General features: G+C 40.2%; 1 protein-coding gene across 4 annotated transcripts in view; it reads left to right on the top strand.

Annotated features, from left to right (window-relative positions):
• LOC125697650 (glypican-5-like) overlaps nt 1-24452 on the top strand; it is a 362732-nt gene that overhangs the window by 12575 nt on the left and 325705 nt on the right. For all 4 annotated transcript variants that reach the window (XM_048955124.1, XM_048955123.1, XM_048955125.1 and 1 more), the window contains exon 2: nt 16382-16543. In XM_048955124.1, coding sequence (XP_048811081.1) covers nt 16382-16543 — 162 coding nt within the window. The remainder of the gene's footprint in view (nt 1-16381; nt 16544-24452) is intronic.

Below are 24452 nucleotides of genomic sequence, written 5' to 3'. Positions count from 1 at the left end.
TCATCTGCACTTGCTGTTAAGAATAGTGCAGGGTGGTCACTTTTAGTGCAATGTCCTCTCCTTCCAGCAATGCACTTTGGTATTTCAGCATTCTGCTGGGGGACAACCACTGTCACCATGTATGGCACAAATGCAATAATCTTTTCTCCCAGAGTCAGCTTCCTAGCTTCCTGCATCAAGAGTACAGTGGCTGCCCCTGCTCTAAGTTGTGATAGCCATGGTTTGCTGATGTTGTCGAGCTGCTTTGAAAAGCACACATTTTTTTTTCTCCAAGGTTCTAATCTCTGTGTTGGGACCCCTGGGGCAGTATGCAGCCTTTCCTGCACAAGCAGTTTAAATACATGTATTTTTTTCTTACTGATCTGCTGTTTGGCTTCTGGTGTACAATTAATGGCCCACCTTGATCTTCCTGGGGTTCCTGCAGCTCATACAGATGACGTTATCACATTCTCTAGCTCTTCAAATATTTCAGATTCGGGAGATGATTCCTTTAACGTAAAGACCTGGGTTTCCATAGCCTTATTCTTGGTGACATGTACTTGAATTTGAGTATAGTCCTACCTAAAAGTGGCACAGGGCACTCAGGCATATACAAAAAACTGATGCCTAAATGTTAATCATTAAAGAATGGCATGTCCTCCATCTTCCCTGTGATACCAACAGCTAGGGCTGTCTAATTGCTTAACAAGTATTAATAACAGTGTAAGTTTGTCCCATATGTGCAAGAAATTTCACTTCTTTTTTTCTTCATACTCTGTTGAGGATAGCTTTGAATCCACCCCCGGCCCCCTTCAGTCTTCATCAGTATTTTCTCTGCCTGACTCGGCACTCCTCCAAAACCTCCCTGCTGCATCGGCTGCCTGTTTTGACACTCCTCCCAAACTTTTAAATCTCTGCTAATTTAGTGGGCAATCTCTTCTGCAGTGCTCTTCTTGCATGTATGTAAAGCATTGGTCCTCTGCTAAGTGCAGTCTCGTTCCTGTTCTGCACCACCTGGTACAATTTAGACAAATTTTTTTGCTTTAGGGATGGCATGCCTTATCCTGAATGAAATCAGAATAAGTCTGATACTTAAGTAGTGCCAGGATTATTCAGGTCCCACTTAGGAGGCTGAGAAAAAAGATTGTCCACTGTTCCCTGTTGTGCTCCATGAATGTGGATTCTTTCTGCTTGTTCCTTTGCTAAAACTACAGTTCTTTCTTCATATGTGAGCAGACTTGCAAATCATTCCAGTCTGGATCTGCTATTAGTTTCCACCACCTTAGCTACCATGTCTTGGTCCTCTCTGTGTGCTACTTCCAAAGCTTTCTGGGATCACAAATCTGTCACAGCTGCTGGATCCTAGCCTGTGTCTCAAAAGCACCCATTGCACTTAAATCATCTCTCTCTGTCTCTCTTGCTCACTTCATTACTTCCCAAACTCAAATGTATTTCAAAATCGATCTCATCCATGCATGGTCTCCTCTGCCCTGAACTTGAACTAACTTCATTGTTCTGTACTTCTCTTCTGGCCCCACGTTGCTCCTGTCTGGCCCTGACTGTGGGACCCACCATTCCTCTTGCTGATCTCTGATGCATGGTTTACTGATGCTGCAGGATGAGCAGCAGTGCTTATGGGGTTTCTAATTATCCTTTTCTAAGATCACCAGCATGTGATTTTTTTGGTATAAGTCCACGTTCTTTTTGCATTGCTATATGATGTGTCAAATAAAACAAATCAGCATGAAGCATTTCATCCTATTTTCTCTTTCATCTTCAAAACAACGTTAATTCTTCTAAAACAGAATGGCCAGCTGTGATTACACTGTTTCAACAGTTGACTTTTGGCGCATTGATCCTCTCCTACCACCTTCCATTTTTTCAGCAATTGACCCATTGGGCATCTCCCTGGCTTCCTCTCTCCCCCTGAGGAAGGCTTATTGCCCGTTACAAGATAATATAATGGACAGTGACTTAACACAGACTAGCAGCAATAACCAGATGAGATTTTGGGGACTTGAACTCCCCTTTTCCCACACATTACCCACATGCTTCTGTTGTATTCCTGGCACTCCTGTTAGAGCAAACTGCATGGACTGTTTAGTCCCAACCTAGGCTAAAGGCCTTTTTAGTTTCAGGCTGCAGTTAGCAAATTTACTCTTCCTAATCTGAGTTGCCCTAAATAAGCCAGGAAATAGAAACATTTTCTTTCCCCAAAAAGTAACTGTTTGGCGGTACCTGTCTGTGATCTAAAAGGAGGAGCTTCCCCTTTGCTGCTCAAGGACCTGCCACACTCTGTGACATTCTCAGATGGAAGTAAACCCTGACTGTGATGAAAAGCATCAGTGTCATTTGTTGGCAGGGCTGTTGGCTTACGTTTGGGAAGTTCATTCTAGAGTCACTATCACAGGGACCAAACATGAGCTGAGTAGCAGCAATTGAATGGGGCCAGTGCATGTCAGTTTTGCTGCCACTGTGTCTCTGATGGCTGCCATACTCAGCTTCCTTTCTAATCACCTGCCTCTGGCATTTCTGAACGTGTGTAACCATTGCAGTGCTGTCTGATGCTTTGTGTGGCTGCCTTGGAACTGTTCTGCAGCACTGTGACTGCTTTGCCTGGTATGACTTAGTAGTTCTGAAGCATCAATAACACTGTTAGTTTTGAGTGGAAAGACGCAACCAAGAAGGGAAACAATCAGTTTGATGTGCTGTTAATAGTGCCTTGGCTTAGTGTTGTAAGGAAATCATAGAGCCATAGGGGTTGGAAGGGACTTCTGGAGGTCCCCCAGTCCATCCCCCTGCTAAGGCAGGTTCCCTACAGTAGATCACAGACTAAAGCAGGGTGGGTTTTGAATATCCCTAGAGAAGGATACTTCTCCCACCTCTCTGGGCAGCCTGTGGCAGGGCTCTGTCATCTTTACCCAAGATGTTTTCCCTCATTTTCATATGGAATTTCCTATGTTCTAGTTTGTACTTGTTGCTTCTTGACCTGTCACTAGGTACCACTGAGAAAAGCCTGGCCCCATCCTCTTAATTCTTGCCCTTCAGATATTTACGAGGGCTGCTCCAAAAATAATGCCTCCTATTTCATGGTGTTGGCCCATGAAATCAGGCATAAATTGGTGGGGTGGCAGTAGAAGTTGAAACATCCCACTGATATTCCATTACATGTCATTGCTGTGTGGCAGATGGCAGCAGAGGGGTAGCATGACGGAATAATGGCTGACATGGAAGTCCATATGGAGCAAAGGTATGGGACTGAATTCCTCTGTTTGGAAAAAAAAACCACTTGTGCAGATTTTGAAAAGCGCGGCTCTTGTTTATTGCTTGCAAAAATGCATAGCTGATGGTGTTGACTATGTTGAAAATTACTGTTTTGTAGCTGAGAATTTGTGGTACCTAACACTGTTACAGCGATCTTTAAATCTGTTTTCGTTTCCATGGCAATAAATAGGAGACATTCCTTTCAAAGTAATTTAGCTAAGTATTGATAGGATCCCCTCTCATGGCCAACCTGTTGTTCTGCTTTGCAGAGCTTCTCTCCAGCTGATTAGCCTCTAACCTGTGCTGATGCATGTGGTTATTCCTCACCCCGTGTAGGATTCTGCACTTGTCGAACTTCATCAGGTTCCCCTCTGCCTAATTTACCAGCCTTTTCAGGTCTTGCTGAATGACAGCACAGCCTTCTGCAGTGTCAGCCACTCCTCTCAGCTTTGTATCATCATGAAACTTGCTGAGGGTACACTTTCTTCCTTCATTCAGGTTATTGATGAAGATGTTGATCAAGACCTGACCCAGTACCAGCCCCTTTGGGACGCCTCTGACTGCAGGTCTCCAACTAAACAGAGCAGGCTCTCAGAAGCCACTAAACATGCACACAGCAAAATGCAGTCTCTGCTAGGAACTGTTAGCAATCTAAGGGGTCAAATAAAGGGTATCTTTTCACCCTGGTTTTCAATAGTTTTCAGCCTGTTTCAGCAGTGTCCCCTAGGGCTCAGTACTGGGGCCGCTTCTATTTAACATCTTTATTAATGACAAGGGGATTCAGTGCACTCTCAGTAAGTTTGCAGATGACACCAAGTTGGGAGGGAGTGTTGATCTGCCGGAGGGGAGAAAGGCACTGCAGAGGGATCTGGATAGACTGGATCAATGGGCTGAGACAAACCGTATGAGTTTCAATAGGGCCAAGTGTTGGGTCCTGCATTTTGGTCACAACAACCCTAGGCAACCCTACAGGCTTGGGGAGGAGTGGCTGGAAAGAGACCTTGGTGTACTGATGGACAGTTGGCTGAATATGAGCCAGCAGTGTGCCCAGGTGGCCAAGAAGGCCAATGGCATCCTGGCTTGAATCAGAAAAGGTGTGATGAGCAGGAATAGGGAAGTTATCCTGCACCTGTACTCGGCACTGGTGAGGCTTCACCTCGACTTCTGTGTTCAGTTTTGGGCACCTCAGTACAGAAAGGACATTGAGGAGCTGGAGCAGGTTCAAAGAAGGGCAACAAGGCTTGTGAAGGGCTGGGAGAATATGGCCTGTGAGGAGAGACTGAAGGAACTGGGGCTGTTTAGTCTGGAGAGAAGGAGGCTCAGAGGAGACCTTATTGCTCTCTTTCAGTATCTGAAAGGTGATTGCAGTGAGAGCGGGATTGGTCTCTTCTCACTTGTGACAGGTGACAGGACAAGGGGAAATGGCCTTAAGTTGCACCAGAGTAAGTTTAGGTTGAATATCAGGAAATACTTCTTTACAGAAAGGGTTGTTAAGCACTGGAATAGGCTCCCCAGGGAAGTGGTTGAGTCACCATTCCTGGATGTGTTTAAATCCATTTGGATGTGGTGCTCAGGGACGTGATTTGGCGAAGGACTGTTAGAGATAGGGTAGTATGGTTAGGTTGTGGCTGGACTCGATGATCTTAAAGGTCTTTTCCAACCTGGGTGATTCTATGATTCTATGATTCTGGGATATGGTAAATGATGGAAATTGGAAGCTGTTAGGTTGGCTTTTGTTTGTTTGTTTGTTTGTTTTTGCCTATGAGTATTATGCAGTTGTGCTGCACTTTTCAACATTCTGTAGCCTGTAACAAGCACTGAGTTCTGCCAATTGTTCCTGCAAGAGCGTGCAGATTTGCCAAGGAGTAGACCAGGACAGGGGTGTGGTGCCAAAATGCTGATACAGCACATGGAAGTTTTTATTTTTTGAGAATATTCATGCTGAATGAGTATTCAACTCCAATGTTTAGTCATGTGTGTTGAGCTCTTTTATCTTCTCCCTGCTCTGGGTTGCCTTCCAATGCCTGCAGGTCCAGTTCATGACAACAAACTCTAGTATTACATCATTGTCACTGATTTTGACTGCGGCAGAATTATAAGCATGAAGAACTGAAGAAAGGAAACACGTTGCGGAGACTTTGTAATACTGTAGACTTACTGTTGCCTCCTTTAATTAATTATCATGTCATGGGTGGTGGAGCTGAAGAGTTGATTTTAGTGAAGAGTGTTTATCTAGTAATCAACTGTTTAGTTTTGGTTCAGCTTTGTAAACAATTACTATTTTGTTTGTGAAAATAACGTAGAGGTTCTCATGGTGCTTTTCTCTGAGGTTTTAGAGTTTTCATTCTTTCTTCTTCCTAAAAGTAAGTAAAATGAAAAAGAGATTGGAATCCTAAAGAAATAATTTCAAATATTGGCATAGCACTGACAGAAAACTATCTAATAAACTTGTTTTCTGCCATTCTGCTCAACTTCAGAATGGAAATGGCCAAACATCATAAGCATTGGGTTTAGTGCTGTAAAACTGAATCTTTGGGAAGAAGTGATACATGTTTAAAGGAAATAGAAGGTGTTATTGAACACTTTGGCTTCATGGCTTTCAGGTAAAAAATGCAAGTCTGAGGGGAGGGTCATGGAATTCCTCGCTACTGTAATTTTGTTGTTCTTTCCAATTTCCCTTTCTGAGAGTGGTACCTAAAGATCTATAAGTCCCTTATTTCTTCTTGATTTTTCTTTGCTTTGGTTTCTTCTTCCAGTCTAACACTATGACACTTGTAGATTGACAGCTGTAATGAAAAACAGTAAGAAATACAAATGACCATGAATGTATCAATGTCTTTGAAATGTTCTGTGCTATACTACCTTCTACAGATCCTACCACAGCAGGTAAAGCAGTTCTTACAAAAAGAAGGTCATGTGCCGTTGGTAGATCAGTTGGCATTAGTATCTGAATTATTGTTAGTCTTCACAGTTGAGATGAATGAGGCAATTCCTCCTCTCATAAAGCTATTTTTATTTCATCCTTTGGTAGAACTAAATAAATGGCCTTGTATTTATTTGCATTCAGAGGTTTTCTTTATAATAGGGCTAGAAACCTACGACATTCATTTAAAAACTTCACTTTTTCTGTAAACATTGTAATCCACAGAGAGTTACATATCTCTAATTTTGTATAGGCTTTTCACAATATGTGGTTTCTGTGGCATTTTCCTGGAAGTACTGCATGTCAGAGTTCTATGACAATGAAATGCTATCCCCACTGGAGAGAAGTAATTGAATTGTTTATTGTTAGCTTTAGATGATACAAGGTAGAAAGATTTTTTAAAATATTATTTTCCAGTAAGAAATGATTTTTGCATGTTTATGACTCATGGTGAAAAATTGTATGGGATTTTCAGCTGTGAATGTGGTGAGGTATAATGAAAGATGAGCTATAGTAGGTAGGTTTTTGCAAAAATTTGTGACAGTTCTTGCAACTTTTCTCTCACCTCTGTATTGCAATTACGTATGCTGTCCAGGAAAGTTAAGGAAGGAGTTGGCATTACACTAAATAATGTACAAATCCATTTGATGGAGAACAACTGATCTCTATCAACCTGACTGCTTTAAAATGTTCTTTATGCATCTGTCTGTACTTGAAATAAAAACATAAAAACTAGAAGGAAAGAAAGATGAGTCCTCAAAGAGTATAAATTGTTTGACTTGGCATGCACTGTGCAGTTGGGAAGCCTTTGAACATTCACAATCATACAGTCAGCAGATAGGCTCACATTTTAAGAATTTTTCTCACTTAGCACTGTGCTGCTGGGAAGTCATTTTGTTTAATCAGTATTAAACATTGAGTTGCCTATTTGTGGAAGTGCGGGGTCTGGAGTGGTGGCCCTTGTGCTCTCCCACAGGCAACACAGGTAGTCCTTGCCCTGTGCAGCACCTGTCACTTCCCAGTCTGAGTCTTGTCTCTTACATCAAGGCAAATAATCTGTTAAGAAGAGGAAGAATTTGGAAGAAGGTGCCAAAGGCAGATTAGGGAGTACTTACAGGGCCTGCATCAGAGGAATGGTAGCAAACATGAGGTAAGCAACAGGGTCTGCAACAGCCACAGTGTCTGCAACAGCCCCAATATAGCCAGAATTTCTAAGGAAACAACCAAGAAAACTGTGGATGTGCATCGTGAGAAGGTCTCTGCATGCAGCAGCTCATCATCCTTGTAGAAAAGAGGTGGCCATGGAACTGGACAAATTTCTTGGCTGCACTGCTTTTCCAGAATATCCCATAGGCATGCAAGTGATTGGAGAAGCTGAGTGGATGGCTTTGGGGGGGGAGCAGAAGAAGAGGGCCTTGTTTGAGGGGCTGAGAATTGGGAAGAAGTGAACCTGTTCCAGCTATTCAGTAGTTTAGGTTCCTGTGAATGGAGAGACATTAAATTTAGGGCATAGACATGTTCTTCTCCTCAGTCACAGGCATGAGGCAGATTCCATGAGTTACAGCTAAGGTGGAAAAGTCAAAAAGTGTAGGCGTGCAGTAACCGAGAGTTCTGGGCAAAAGATGGTTTGCAAACTAGGCCAAAAATCAAAATACAGGAGTGATCAGAACTGGGCAAGCAAGAAAGGGAAGTGGAAAAACCCAGACAAAAAGCACTTAGCAGCAAGCTGAAAAATTCAGCGTTGTGCAGATGCTATTCTTAATAGTTCCTGCTCTGGAAGCTGACCAGGGCCAGTGCTCCAGGTCTCCAGCTATCCTGCAAACTTACTGATGCTGCCAGCTCTGTGGAGTCATGGCATCTACTGCTTATTACTATTCTCCTTCCTTTCCTGTTCAGAGTTTTCCACCCCCATGAATTTGCTGTTCCAGTGAAATCAAGACATCCTCCCATTTTGTGGATTTTTTTTTTTTTTTTTACTTTTTAATGATTTTGTTCAGATCTGTTGAAGAACTCTTGAGGTCATGCAAGTATTTTTGACATGCTTGAGTAGACTGTAGCTACATACTCTACTAATTACACCAGTAGATTATCTGAGTCAGGCATGTCCGGCCAATGCCCTGTGGGCTGCGTGTGGCTCTGCACAGCCTGTGATGTGGCCTCCCAAGATCCTAAACTTTTAACATTATTATGTAATTTTTAGTGATATGTTTCTTGAGTTGGTTGCACATAGCTCTAGCATGGACTGTGTAGGCAAGAACAAGAGCTGTGGAGGGGAGCATGGATTTCTGTGTTAACTTGGCTCTCACACCCACTGCACGCCCTCAGGTCGACACGTTATGTGCTCCTGTGCCACTTGGCTAGTAAAGTGCACAGATTGCTGATAATATCTCAGCCTTTGTAGACACACATTTTTTGTTATTTGGCAGACATGTATTTTTTTAAATTTAATAATTAAACTTTGGGAAATATATGATTGCCAAAAAATAATCAATCCATAAGACTTCAGAATGCAGACTTTTAGAGTATAATGACACTGAAGAAATGGCTTATTTGTTGCCATTGAAGTAAAAATTACATTAAAGCCATTTTCTTTAACCTTCGCCAACCTGTTTGGTAGAGCTACTGATGGTGCCTCAGTGGCTGGTAAAAAAGGAGGACTTTTCAAATCTTTTATTGGATGATGCAGTTGCCACCAGCAACTCATGTTTGATGAAACGCTGCATGTCATGTCAAGAAAATTTATGTGCAAAAGCTTCAAAAATGGATAACGTTGTGCAAATTACTGTCAAAGCTATGAATTTCATAAAGTCCAAGGGATTGAATCTTTGCCAATTACAGGAATTCCTTATAAGTATGGATGCTGATTATGGGGACATCATTTACTTTTCTAATGTAAGGTGGATAATTCAGGGTAAAATGCTAAGAAGATATTATCATTCACATAATGAAATCAAGTGTTTTATGGAATCAAAACGAAAATTTGTGCCAGAATATGGATAATGGTTCACAGGCTTAGCATTTTTGATGGATTTGGCAGCTCTTTTAAATGAGTTAAACATGCGTCTTCAAGGTGAAAATCAGCTTGCATGTGCTATGTTTCAAACCATAACAGCATTCAAAATAAAACTTAAATTATGGCAAGTTCAAATTTTGGGAAAAAAATTTAAGCATTTCACATCATTTTCAGCATTGGCTGAGCGTAGTCCTGTGAACAGCAAAAAAATGCAGCCTTGCTTTCTATATTGATAAAGTAAGATAAGAAGATAATATAAGAGTTCAAGATTGCAAAAAAAAACCCAAAACAAACAAACAAACAAAAACCCTCATTTTTTTTGTATATTTGCAACTCCAGTATAATATCTGTAAATTTTCAAATAAAATGTCACTGTAGTCAGAAAATTTGATCGTGCCACTGTAGTAGAATATTATATGCACCATGTTATTAGAGAAAAATATCCCATGCTTCACAATCACACCTCATTCGTGTCATCGCTTTATGGCAGTACGTATGGTTGTGAACAACTGTTTCCAAATGCGAGAAAAATGTCATCAAAAATCTCTGACGAGCACCTTGAGAACTCTCTGAGAACTGGAGCTGCTGCCATCAAACCAGGCTGATGCATTACTTTCACAAAAACAAGGTCAGATATCCCACTAGCGTTCTGCTTTTGTTGTGCTCTTTTTTTAACATTTTAATTAAAAAAATATTAAAAGTAAGATCAGTTTTGTTACTTATATATTTTCAACTACATTAATATATACATACACATACACATACATACATGTATAAAATAGTATGTGTCCTGAGATGATTCATCTTCACTCAGTCTGGGCCAGGCAAGCCGAAAGATTGGACACCCATGATCTGTGTGGTGCTTGATAAAGCTGGACGTGTTTATTCTTCTCGATTGTTTGAAGTCTGGTGACATAGCTGCTTGTGGCCATCAATGATGTGTTAGTGAATCTGTGCTATTCTAAGAGGGTAAGGTTCACTGATCATATTAAATAATATCTCTTTTAATGTACAGTAAGAAACAAGGGGCTGTGGAAAAGAATTTTCATGACTTGTATTTTTCAAGTTGCACTTGTATGCTGTCATGCTGCGCTGAGAAGAGGAAAAGTCAAGTTCTATGCTGAGTGCTGCGTTGGTATTTCTTCAGCTTTCTGACTTTTCAATATTATTTTAAAGAACCCTTTATCAATGTAATCTTTATTTTAAAGCTAATTTGGGGTAACAGAGTCTCTGCTCCCTGTAGTCTACCTGATATTACCCCTGCCTGAAAGGAGCTGTGGGTTTGTAGAGCTAGATGCTGTTTAACGTGCTGCACTCATTAGCAACAGTGCACAGTGCTGTGCTGACATCATTCTCCTGCACTGCTTATTCATCTTTCTAGCATTTCCTAGCATGCACTTCTTCATTCAAACGTAATAACTAAGGTATTTAAAACACTGGTAAATCAAATAGTCACACTTAGAGTGTGCATGCTTTGTGCTTGGTGAGCTTAATATATTTGGAGAGTTTTCCCAGTGCAAAACCATTCAAGTTGCAATGTGACTGAGCTGCACTTGCTGCCAGGCGAAGTTGGCTTGTGTCCTTGTAGATGAGTGTTTCTTGATGGTGGCCTTGCAGCTGTAGGTAATGATGGCTTTAGCTCTTGTGCCACAGCAATGCACACAAGTGACTTCACAAGCTTCCTGCAGTGGCTGGATCCTCTTGCTGGTGTGGCTGTGCAAGTGTGGGCTTTTCTCATGTGTGAAGTAGATAGTTGCAAGGGGTGTGCTGGTTGGAAATTTCTCTTTCTCATTTGATTTTGCCTCCTCCTATAGATGAATTGTTTTTAGTTACTGAATTTTCCTCAGTCTGAGGCAGCAGCTGTAGCAGACAGGTGAGTATCAGACTGAGAAAGTGTTGGCTCTTGTTGAACTGGGCCAGACTCAATGTGAGGTACTTCTGGCATGATGAGTCTTGGAGTTTATGAAGACATTTATAACAGTATTAAAATATTGGGGTTTGGATTAGAGCTTTGTTTGGAAATACTGTTGAAAAGCTTGTCATAATATAAAAGAGTAAAAGCTTTCAGAGGATGGATTACACTAAGTTTAACTTCTGATAGTGCTTGTTCAGGAATATTCTGTACAGTGGATGCTATAAGCTCAGTTTATACAAATCAGGACTTACAACAAAGTTGTGAAGGTACATTGTTTACTGTGTGCTAAAGACCCAGCTTGCTGCATTCAGAGTATAGCTTTTGCAGTGTGTACAGCATTTTAAAGATGGCGGGGTATTTGGCATCTCTGCTGCTGTCACGGAGTTATCTAGATCAATCTGTGCATCTGACAGGGGGGCACCAGGCCCATGGGCCCCCTGACACCAAAAATGGAAAGGGAAAAAGGGAAGGGTAGGGAGATGGGAACTGGACTCAAACAAACAAACAAACAAAAAACCACCAAAAAACAGCGACAGTGATCTAAGGAAGAAAACTTATTTTACTAACTATGATATCTAAATACAAGATAAAACAATATAATACAATCTAATTGAAATTGAGGCTAATAAATCAAATAAAATAAAATAAAAGAGAGAGAGGGTTTTCTGAAACCAAGGAAACCTACTTTGAACTGAAGGCACATGGCTTGGAAGCCCATCCACACCCTCTGCCAGGCAGAGAGTGAGAGAGCAAGATCCCATGACTTCCTTCCTCCTGTGACTTATCTTCCTCTCTGACCATGAGGCCTGCAGAATATATAGTTCTTCTTCTCTTCTGAGAGACAGGTATCCAGCAAGTTGTCAGTCTGCAGAACGGGAGTATTAATTCTTTAATTACCCATGCTTTGCGTGATGTTATGATGTGGAATAGTGATAGAAAAAAATTATAAAACCATGGCAGCTGCCTGTTTGAAACACTGTTAAGTTGCATGGTCAACTGGAAAAATGAATATGTATTTAGCTTTTGTTATTGCTACATTACAGGCCTCTCTTTGCTTTTGAGAACTAACATGTATACTAACTCAAATAGCTTTAAAGGCCAAAGTCTCTTTGACTTTTACAAAATTCAGAGTGGAGCCCAGAAACTCTGCTGATTTAAAACAAACAAACAAACAAAAGTAACCAAACACCACAATAACCTCTGCAGCTGACTTCAGTAGGGGTGGCTCTATTGACACCAGTTAGTGATCAGTAGTTGCATTTGGCACTTAAATAATTTGCTCTTGTGACAAGGTGGTGATGCCTCTGGCTCATATTAAGTGCTTTAGGGTTTCAGGAATTTTGAGTGGGGAATGTTGTTGCTTTCTGTTCTGTTCCATGCTTATGGTTTAGGCTCCAGTGTAGCATAATTTTTCTTGTTCTGAATATGACTTCTAAATTTCAACAAAATACTTCATCCTGTTTTTTGGTCATTGCTCCATTCTTCCAGATATCACAGAGTAGAAACACAGATGAGTAGAGATACTTGCACAATAGGTCAAGTGCAGGTGGAAGATGCCTTTTGTGCTTTCAGTGAGGAAGAATGGGATTGGGATTTGATGTGGCAAATTGGCTTGTGCTACAGCTTGTAAGTTGTTCCTACTGTGACTGAAGGTGTCCTGAACAAAGAGGGGAGTGGAAAGTCCAACTCAAGCTGCAGGGGAAAGGCTTGTGATTCTTTGTATCATAATGACTTTAAGGGCTGAACTAGATGACCTGCAGAGATTTCTTCCAAACTGAATTATTTTACAGTGACATAAAATAGTGAGCAGCCTGGGGGGAAACAGTTATGAAAATCCTAGATAGCTATTAGCAGAATCAGATTTGAAATCATGCTATTAAGTTTTCTACCCAATTTCATATTCATGAATGTTGCTTTCTCTCTTCTCTTTGGAGTACAGAATAGCTTTGTTTCTAACCTTGAAGGAGTTTCCCATTAAGGTTTTCTCTCTGTTGATGATCAGCAGTGCTTGTGAAATATACCCCTCGATCACCATTGGATCTCAGTGTTCTTCACCACTTTTCTTTCTATTGGAGAGTATATTTTGCATTAAGATGAGAGATAAGATGAATTCATTTTAGTGACAGTGTTATTAAAGACTTAAAGATAGAAATGGTCGGTTCTAATTGAATCTCAGCACCCAGGTTGTTGTAGTACTGAAAACTTCTATTAGGTTTATATAATTGTGTTAGAAGTTATAGCCCCAGGCTAATTTTGAAGCAAGAGAAACTGACAGTTTCCATGCAATACAGTCCCAGCCTGATAGTACTGTGAGGGGAGTGGTACTTACTCTTTGCTGGTCTTTTAAAGGTCTAGCACTGTTAGGGGCTTAGTGCTGTCTCTATTTGAGAGTGCCCTCTATATTGCTTTTGCTCCGGACCAGCATAATAAACTAATCTTCTGGCTCCTGGAGTGTTCATCTGAAGACATAGAGGGATGGGGAGTCGCAGGAGTGTGGTTTCAGCTAAAATCTCTGTACTCATGGTTTTCTGGAAGAGATGTGTGATGCCTTGATGCAAAGAGTATCAGTGGATGCAGAACTGACAGCTGAGTGGCTTCCTTGTATAGGTCCTGCAGGCAGCAAGGGGCACCATGCTTCGAACTATTCTCATACAGGTCTGAGCTTGGTAAAGGTCTTTCAAAGAAGACCTCAGAGGACTTCTGCAAGGGGACGTGTTCCACATAGCAGCCTGGCATTGCAGAGGCTGAGTAATGCAAGCCCTCTGCTCTTGGACCTACTCTTTAAAACTGTCTTAATGGCTCAGCAGTCTGCACTATAATGTCACATACACTCCATGCTGCCAGCTCAGAAGCGATCCTTTTCTGACCTCTGGTCCCATGTGACAGAACAAACATATGCTCATAGGGCAAGCAGGAGTTAAAACTAGCCTTGTCAAGAAGCTAATTTCAGCCCTAACCAACTTCTCTAGCACACAAGAGCAGGAGAGCATGCTCAGTTGATGGTTATTGTTCAGCCCTCCTGCTGCTCTTCCAGCTGCCTGCACAATGTAGTCACATCTTTGCAGCAACTTGGCTTGTGTGGGCAGAGTCATCATTCCTATTCCTGAAATTACTTCCTAAACTGATGCAAGTCTACCTCCAGAACAGTATCTTGAATGATATGCAGTCTGTCACAACCATTTTTTGTTTCATGAACTGGAATCAAAATGTAGGTTTATTGAAATATTTCACTTTTGATTTTGACTTTTTTACATAAACTAGCTCTGCTTTCAAGAGAGTTGTTAAAAGCTGGAAGGAACGTTTTCAAGATCGAACATGATATTTTCAGCAGTTAAGCTTTTTGGCAAGGCAGATTTGTTAAAGCTCCTCCCTGTGATTTCATTCTCAGTGAGCTGTTGGCCTGACATTGACCCTAGGCACATCTTGTTTGGATGATGCGCTCAAGATTTTCAGAAGGTCTGGTGTATCCTGTTACCTATTTCTTCATTATTTCAGCTGTATATGCCATCTTACCATGCCTTAATCTGCATGGCCAGATGGTGATGATGGCTCATTAATGTTTGTGTCCTGAGTGAAATCCTTGAAAGGAAGGCATAGTCGTGGACAGTCGTGCCCACTGGTCACAGTTCTGTTGTTTGCAGTAAGGCCATCAGCAGTGATATCACAGCAGAGATCCCCTCGGTGCTGATGGGCTGCGGCCCTGCTGGAGCGACTGCATGGTGAGATGGACCATGCTGATGTTGTGCTCTGTCAGGTATCCAAGCATCCATTCTCACCTCTGTGAGGAGTTTGTTGTGTGGTGAGACCAAACCTCCTGCAGCCTCTGCCCCAGGGAAGGTACAGTTCCTGCCCCAAAGCTGTGCAGGGACAGGAGAAAGGAGGTACAGGCAGCTGTGGCCTGGGCCCACGCAGCCCAGCAGCCCCCCACCATCTTTGCTGTGAGGTGAAAGGCAGGCAGCTCCAGACATGTGCTGTTGCAGCATCTCATTGGGAAATTCTTATCTCGATTTGCTGATGATTGCATTGGTAGTGGTTCCTTTCTAATATATGTATATATTATAGCTGTTTCGTTTGTAGGTTTTTTTTGTTTTGTCTTGGGTTTTTTTGGTTGCTTGGATTTTTTTGCACATCTGTTTTTAGATTTGCTCTCACTACTTAATAGATACTTGTGGATTTTTTTTTGTTTGCTTGCTTTTTTTTTGGTTGTTCTCCCTACTTAAAACATGTGTTACATGAAGCAAAGGAGTATTTCTGTCTGTAACAGCTCCCTTCCAGAACTTATTGCTTCCATGAATGTCATACTGCATGGCAAACAGAGCTCAAATGTCTACTGCAACACTGTAATGCAGATTTCCTTATCAAGGATACAAACCTTACTGACATGCATACATACAAAAACAAGAAGATGAAGAGAAAGTAGAACCAAAAATAGTTCACAAAAATTAAGAAATTTTTAACAGATTTTCAAATTTTCTTTAGTTTCAAGGTAGGAACGACTTCAGTGCTTTTGTTAAATATAGGTGAGCCATTACTTGCTTTCAGAAATACTAAGGTTACTGTTAGACAGGCAGAGATCTGCCTGTGTGTGGCTAAGCTTATAACCAGGCTTTTCTTTTATTTTATGTAAAATATCTGTTAATGTTCAGTACTGCTCAAGCTCAGAAGTTGTAGTACTTCCCACTGGTGTAACATAGCACTTATATATAAATGTAGCATCATAATTTCTTATCTTTGGCCCTATATAGGTAAACACAGGCTGCCACAGAATTTTTTTTTTTTTTTTTTTTTTTTTTTTTTTTTTTTGTGGCAACTATTGGTGCTTGCTTTTCTGTTTCTGTTGTTTTTTTTGGAAATCTGATTCATAAAGGAGTTAAGCATGTCAGAACTAGAGATAAATGGGAAAAAAAAAGTGCCACCAAGTTACCATACCTTTGGGAAAGCGCCGATGCGTTTATTTATTTTTAGCTGCTTAGAAGATTACAGATGTTGAGAGCCTTTCACTAGTGTAGGAGGCCAATAGGAAATTCCTTGAAGTGCTGCACAGTGCATATTGGATTCTAATTTAAACATGGTTTTCACTCAGATGTTAAAAAGTCTGATGCCTTTAGCATGAGTTGCGCAGTGGATGTGTTGCCCCATCAAATGCTCATCTTCAGTGATTCTGTTGTTCGCTTGTATTTAAGTGATTTTGTGCCTAATATGTTTTGCACTGAATTTTTTTACTTGGTTGTTGCTTTCATGTTAGGAAGCATTATTTTAATGGCATTTGTTCCCTTTCTTTTAATAGAGTCAGATTTACAGATCTGTCAAAATAGAGCACCAACATGCTGCACCAAAAAAATGGAAGAGAGCTACCAGGCAGCTGTTCGAAGAGAAAGTATGCAGAGTATCCAGGCACTGAATTTTGAACTGAAGTACATGATTGTTGGCCATACCACAGCTTTTCAAGGTAGGAACTGTTGAAGTACTCCAGCCCTGTGATGAGCAGCATGTAAAATTATTCTGTACAGATGAAAGAAAAGCTGGTTTTGTTCTTCATTTTTGTTGTACTGCATACAGTAGTCACTGGCTTCTTATTTACTTCCCTGCTCTTTAATGGCCTTGCCCTTAGGAAAAAGTAAGGGTGTGTAGTCTTGACTGCTAAATTTAAGTACCTGCCTAAACCTATATAGGAATAGAATGGCCCTTATTCCTGAAATCATTTTAAAAAAGGATTTATGTGGATTTTTCAAGGCATTTTCAAATATCATTTACGTGCCTTGTAGTTGTTTATGCTTTTTGATACTCTTATGTGGTCAAACCATGTAGAGATGTAGAAAGTTCAATTGAAATTTACTTTTTGAAGCTGAAGAATGAGTGCTCTGTCTGATGTGTCAAATGAAAATACAGTTTTCATTGCTTTTTAAAATGTTTCACTACTTAACAGGTTACATGTAGGGTCCTCCTTTCTGGAATTATGACTGCACTGTTGAATGTGAGTACATGAAGGATTCTGTAGTGAAAGTCTGTTCTCATAACTCATGATGTTTGCGAAGATGTTTGCTCTAGCCTGTTCATACAGCTTTATGTATTTTCTTCAAACCATTATTGTTCAATTAAAGGGAGGGAAGTGATTGTGTGATTGTGTAGGATTGTTCATTATAAACTGTTGCACACTGGACTTTCTCTACAAAGGCATTTAAGCATAGACTGTAAATGTTAAATGTGGGATTGATTAAGTCAGTTGTTGAGTGATGAATCCAGCTTGCTGACTCCCATGGGACTAAGGTGCTTAATTTTATCTTACTAAATATATGCTATATTTAGTGCTGAACACCTTATGGAATGGGTTTTGAAAACAAGGCAGTAATTATTGAAATACAAAATTTCGAGGTCTATATGATTAAGCTTGTTGTTACAAGGCTTTTTTTTTAATCAAATAGTAGATTTTTTTTTTTTTTTTGCTTAGTTTCTTCCATTTGTAAAATATTATTTAAAAAAGAAGTGATTGTTAGTGAATAAAAGATATTGTAGTGGCAATGGTAAGTCATGGCCTGAACCTATGGGTTACCTGGTGAGAAGGCAGGGCCAACCCAGGGGAGCTCAGGTGCATGCAATGTACCAAGTGACCAGAAGGGGTGGAGCCAGGATGCACCATTTCCCAGTCATCATTTAGGAGTTGGCAGTGGAGATAAGAGTATCTTTTGCTGGAGATCTGTGCCTACCTGAGGTCTTCCAAAGATAAGCAGCTCTTTTCTTTCATTTCTGTATCTGTGGCTGCTGCATTTGGGCTCATTCTCACTTGCTATAGACAAAGATTTTGTCACCCTGCTGTTATCATCTGATTATAGCATTATGCATATTATCTAAAGTTCACAGTAATTGACGCTGGATGTCATTAGAGATATGTAAATGCAAGGTGAAAAAAATCTGCTTTTGGTTGCTTACTTTTTTCTGTTCTGTACCTTTGAGCAAAGATAAATAAAATAAACCTTTGGTTTATTTTACAATCAGTTTTTCTAAATGTTTTGGTAACCCCCATGAATTAAAAATTTGGTTAGAGAGCTCTCTGGAGGAATGCTGTAGTTAAAGGGTCCCTGTTGCAAAGGTGTCTGTTGGCATTGTTAAATGTTGGTGAGTTATTCAAGTAATCTTTTAGTATTGCGACAGAATAGAGATAAGGTCAGAATAGATTGACCTACCAGCCCCTTTAGGTCAAACCAGTGGCTGTATGGTCCATTGTTGAAGAGGCCTTTTGATGAAATGAAAGTAGTAGTTAGACATTTCACACAGTTTAAATTTACAGGCATGTTCCAAAAATGGTTAAATAGGTGGTTTGTAACTTGTTATGTCTGGCCTTCTGTTTATGTTAGATGGACCATTCAGAAATGCAACTTTGCACTGTTGTGTTGGGAGCTGTTTTGTCCCAGGTGTCAGTGAAAAACCTCTTTCTCTATCTTGTGTCTTACACATCTTGTTGCTACACATAGTACTGTGTGAGATACTTAAGGAGAGAGAAGATTTTTTTTGCACTGAATTAACTTTGTCCTTTTGGTCTGTTTTAGTTTGTTGTTCTTTTGAATGGTGAGGGTGCTAAAAGCACATTTGAAGTCTTAACAACAATAAATTCCTTATTTTAAGCTCTCAGCTGCGTTTCAGACTTCAGGTTTCTTACAGCAATGGGAGCTAATTTGGACTTGTGAAAAATAGCATGTTTTTTTTTTTTTTTTTTTTTTTTTAATGTGGCAGTGTTTACTTGTATGGTTTTTGTCCACAAAGCTTTCTTTTACAAACACATGTACGCTTTTTGCAGTGTTAGGAACACACTTGACTTCAATAGGCAAAAATAGGCAAATGTTAATGTAGTCAAAGCAAAGCACTAGTTAGTTCTCTTAACTGCTGATGTGGCAGATATTTCTTTAAAAATTTTTTAAAGGGGAAGTATTGCTCAAACCTTGCTGAATTGTTTAAGGAAGATAAGGGGAGGCAAGATGAGCCAGGGCAGATAAGACTTAGAGGACTGCATCCAGCCAGGATACACCATTCTTGAAAAGAATGTAACGGATAGTTGCTGACTGTATCCTTTTGGTTTAGGCTTAACCCAGATCAAAGGTGAAAAAGGACAAGTGGAAGACATAGAGCTTTCATCCTACGACCCCAGAAGACCACCATCACAATTCAGTACTCATGTGGAAAGGGCTAGGGATGGAGAATATAATAATAATCGCTCGGATGTAATTGTAATATACCTCCTATTTGTGGCATATATATGACTTGTCTTTATAAATATTTCTTAACCTCTACTTCATGGTGTGCAAGCTAGGAAGGGCTACCTGGTTTGCACCCAGCATGTGTGCACAGTGCTGATTTAACCACACCTGTGTTATAACTGCTTTGTGGTTATACAGTTTGATTTCTGCTGCAGTACTGTGACACACACAGTACTGTAGCAGAAGTCTGACTTTTCCTATAGTGAAAGGAATTAAATTTTGGTGGGAAGAGAGCGCAGTTTTTTTAGAGTGAGGGTGGTGGTGTTTGTTTCATTTTACAGTCCTATCCCCTTATTTTCTTTCATGGAAGTCAAAAGACACTTCTAAGGGCCAACAATTAGATACCGCAAGTATTAATGAGAGAGCTTTATCATGTGAATAAGAGTTTAATAAGGTTCAGTTAAGTATTTCCTCTACAGTGCCTGGGATGCCTTGATCTGAAGAGATTCTATTTACTTTCAATTGAAAATATTATTTAAGTAACTTTGCCCACAGCAGAAATAAGATGATTTTCACAAGTGCCAGAGCTGGATTTGCAAGTTTGTAAGATTCTATTAAATACAGTGCAGCTGTGGGCAGTCTTGTTTTGTTTGGGCTAATGCCTGTTCCTGCATATGGTCATCCTTAGAACTACAGTTTCATGCTGCTGTTTTTCCCCCTTTTAAGTCTTTGGTATTAGTGATGCGGTATTTACTCGAACACTTCATAAATCATACTTCTGTTTGGGTGTTTTTTGTTTGAACTTCTTTGTCTAATGCTGTTGCATGTGATTAGAGGTGCACTGACATCAGCAGCACAGTTACTTCCATCCAAAAATGAACTTATCCTTCTCTGTTTTTGCACCCAGGCCTGCAGTACAGAAATGCACAGGGTGACCATTCAAACAAACGAGCAAGCAGGATACTTTAATTTTGTAACTCGCTTTCCTCTTTGGCAACTGGAATGTTTTCCTTTTGAAATTGCTGAGGTTTTTTTTTTTTTTTTTTTTAATCCTAACCTTTTTTCAGACATGCAAATAAGCAATATATTGCTTTAGCTTAGATTTAAATAGTTGTGTTTCTTATTTCTTGTGGTGATACTTGGCGCAGTCATCCTTCTGCTCCCCACCCGCCTCATCAGTTCAGTCATGCAGTCACTGCAGTCCTTGGGGACAGGTCCAAACAAGGCAACTTTGATTCATTGTTTGTGGATTAGAAGTGGTGTGGGTGTGGATGCTGAAAGTTGTTGTCAGAGGAGCTATCAATAGTCCGCTAGGAAAGCTTTGTTGTGGGCAGACAGCAGAAAGAAACCGGCCAACCCTCTTCCATATCCTTTATGGTGCTGTGTGAAGACTTACAGAAAGCTTGGCTCTGCTCCTTCTTTATGCTGAGGCTAATTTGAGGGAATGAGAGTTAGAACACTAGTAATTTATTTGCTCTGCTGATAGTCTCTGCGAAGAGACAGAGTGAGATGCTTTGAAACCTACACATTTCATTCACCAAATTAGGAGGTAATCAGAAGAACTTGGCAGATTCCAGGAAAAAAAGTATATTATTTGCTGTATTTTTTGCTTATACATCATGGGATAGAAATTGTTCACTCTCTGTGAAAGAAAATATTTTATAAATAAAATATGGTAGTCATAAGGCAATGCTTTTGTGGTGTTTCTCCAAAATAGCATTCTTTTGGCCTTCTGTTAGGGGGGTCAGGTGTTCCCATATCCTTTCTCCTGCAAAAGAATATAACAGCTTTGTAACATTCTGCTTCTCTCTTAACTGTGAGAGGTTTGAGAGAAGCTGTGGGTATACTCTTTGTGTTGGGTGGGGAGATGTGAGATGCAAGAGGTCCTTGTTGCTATTTTTAATAGCAGAAGCTGCTATTGTGGCATTGCTGTTGTAAGTATGTTGTTCTGCCCTGTTGTTACCTGATGGCAGCTGACAACTGAGAAGGACATGAATGATACAAGGCAATGGGAGAACTGGTGGTAGCAGATTTGGATCCCGGAGCCCCTGGTTTTCAATGAAAGGTCTGAAAGTTCAGTTATCCAATGGATCCCCCAAATCTCTAAGCACAATGTTCCTGATTTGGCTGTCTCTCTGGTAAACTGAATGGGTCAGCTGGCTTCCGTAGGTCATGGGGTTGATACCAGTACCAGTGATAAGCACTGTCCAGTCTAAATGACCCACCCAAACGCTTCCACAAGTAACCAGAAGTAAGTGCACAGGCTTACAAGCAAACAGTCAAACATTTTAAATCTTAATTGGCTGAGTTGCTTTGTTGCTGGCATTTATTTTTACTAAATTAAGAAATATCAGCTTGAAATATGGGTGACTGGCTAATGGTGTTAAGGTACAGTGATGTTTAAAAAACAAAAGATATTTGGGGAAGTGCACTATGTTTCGTAGTTAAATAACACATGCAGTATAGTCATAATATGGCTAACAGATACAGTCCAAAGTCAGAGCTATTTAAGAAAGGGGAAAAAAAAGAAAGCTAACTAGCACCAAGAGACAAGCACCAAGCATTGCCATTATGCCTTTGGTTTGCTTTGCTTACTGATGGATTGCAGAAACATAGGAGTTTTTTAATTAGTATTTTTTTATAATCTTGTATTACGTGGCTTCTTTCTTACCCCTTTCTGCGAACTAAATCTGCCAAGTAGTATTTTGTATGCTAATGACCTTTGAGCTGAAAGCTGCCCGAGATATATTATTTTGTTTTGGCTCATTGCAAAAATTACTCCTTGCAGAGAAAAGAAAGAAGCTTCATTAGGGTATTTCTGTCCACCTCCTGTATGATGTCTATTCCCATTCCGATGGCCAGATGATCTGTGTTTTCCAGCAGGAATGACAGCCTAAGGAAGGCTAGAATATTCCTTTTTAGCTGTAGCCTCACGTGGGCAAACTGCATGCACTTAGATTGCTGCTGTTTGCCTGCTGCTGTTCTTTGTTGAAACATACAGAGCTCTTTATATGGTTCTTTCTGTCTATAGACCTTGAAGTGCTGTTGAAAAGGACTTTGTTGTTTTATCAGTGCTAGAAATAGATAAAGTGAGGCTCTGAGGAGGGGAGATGTCCTTCCATAAGTGACACAAGAGCCCATAGGCAGGGCCAGGAGTCCACTACAGCTTATCTTAGTGATATCTTCTGATCCCTTATTTTTAAAAAAAAAAATAATTAAAAAATTTTTTTAAAAAAATTATATGTATGTATTAATGATTTCTAGGGACTTTAGTGGGGATAGTGATTTTGGCTGCCTGTAATCTCATGAGTGAGATCCTCATTTTTGTTCTTGATCTTCACAGTTGGACTTCTTCACCCTGACTGTGGGTCAGGTCAGTGTGTTGGACAGGGCAGTATGAGAAAGTGACGTTCTGCATCAACTCCTTCATAAGATTCCTCCTTCTACTGGTCATAAACCCAGTATACTTACTGTGTTGTCATCAGAGGGAATTCCCCAGGTTTGCAATTTACTGTAAAAACTGTTCCAATGTAGGTGGAGGCAATTAAAGAACTGTAGGTAGGAGAGCCAAAACCCATTAGAAATGAATGGCCTATGTAACCAAAATTTGTGTGCAATGGTGCTGAAGAATCACCTTTAAGAGAGACATCTGATACTACCGTGCTGCTTTGTGTCCCTGGCTTTGGTGCCATCTCAGTTGAAATGTCAGTAACTGCCTCACTTTGGATAAAGCTATAGGGCCACCTAAAGACTTCGTCCAGCGGCAAGGTAAATCAGAAATATGAGCAGTGGATCTTTCTTTTTTGTACCTTTCTGTTTCTTGGTGAATGATAATTTATTAGTTTTGAGTTGAGGCTGAAATGTACTTGTTTCAATTGTGCAGTTATCCCTTTTTGCCCACCCCCTCCATCCATTAATTCTTTTCTTTAAACAAGCTGTCATTTGGATGCCTCAAAAATTGGCACTGTTGACAGCATGCTGTCAACAATCCTAGTATGCGTCAGGCTACTTGCTTTAAATAGGCTGGATGGTATTTCCATTGTGCCATCTGGTTCCTAAGTTTTATTGCTGAACATGTACTATTCCCAGTATAAATATTCATCTTCTATATGCCATTTATGGCTTTAGAACCTGATACTTAGCTAAAACTTCAGTCTTGGTCTGCATATGGGGTGGGAGGAGGTATACTAAATTCTGTTTGTTAAAGTATCCTTTTTCAGCAAAAGATAAAAATGATTTTGCAATGTTCAGTATTTCCTAATGCACTCACTTTTCTTTTAATTTTGCATGTTCATATGATAAAACTTAGAGATGTGTCAGGGTCTGCGAGTAAGTACTAGCACAAAGTTGTGAATGGCAGTTATTGAAGTCATGGTGCAAACTGTGTGTTTGACCTCTACCTTTGCGGAAGTTGGGTGTGCACTTTAGTCAAGATTCTAGATGTATGGATACTAGGTAAAAAACATGAAAATGAAAAACTTGTATTGCCTGACCTTGATTGTCACCAAGAATGGGGCACCACCAAGTCTCTGGGCAACCTGATTGCCCAGGTCAGTGCCTCACTACTCTTTTATTATAAAAAATCTTGTTCCTTATTTCCTGTCTAAATCTCCTGTTTTAGTTTAAAACCATTTCCCCTTGTCCTGTCAGAGCAGGCCCTACTGAGGAGTCTGTTCTTCTTTCTGACATCCTTCCCTTAGATACTGAAAGGCTCTCTCCAGTTTCCCCAGTCTTCTGTTCTCCGGGATGAACAACCCCAGCAAGTTGAGGGCAGTGGTCCTGCCTCTCCACTGGATGATCCACTATGCTTTAAAGGAACAATATATAAGGAATGTGTTTTGTTTTCTATATACATACAGGCTGAAAGTTAAATGTGTAAACAAACTAAAAAATAAACTGTTATCTTTAAGATCTGTAGTGCATATTCAGCATAAAATGAATGTGTGTATAAGTTCATCCCAGGCTCTAAAGTCCTGTGAGACTCTACAAATCTTTTGATTTTTTTTTTTTTTTCCCTATACTTTCATCTCCCGTTGTATGTGTTCTGAAAATTGAGATTTTTTTTTAAACTGTATTATTGTGTTCTTTGTATCTGCTGTAATTTCTATGGAAATAAATGGGAGGCATTAGTTTGGGAGAAACCTACCTGCTTCTCCATGCTACTGATTG

The sequence above is a fragment of the Lagopus muta genome, chromosome 9 (assembly GCF_023343835.1).
Source record: "Lagopus muta isolate bLagMut1 chromosome 9, bLagMut1 primary, whole genome shotgun sequence".
In the NCBI taxonomy this organism is placed as follows: Eukaryota; Metazoa; Chordata; class Aves; order Galliformes; family Phasianidae; genus Lagopus; species Lagopus muta.
Note: the sequence above shows the minus strand (reverse complement) of the source record. Positions and strands in the feature narration are given on the sequence as shown.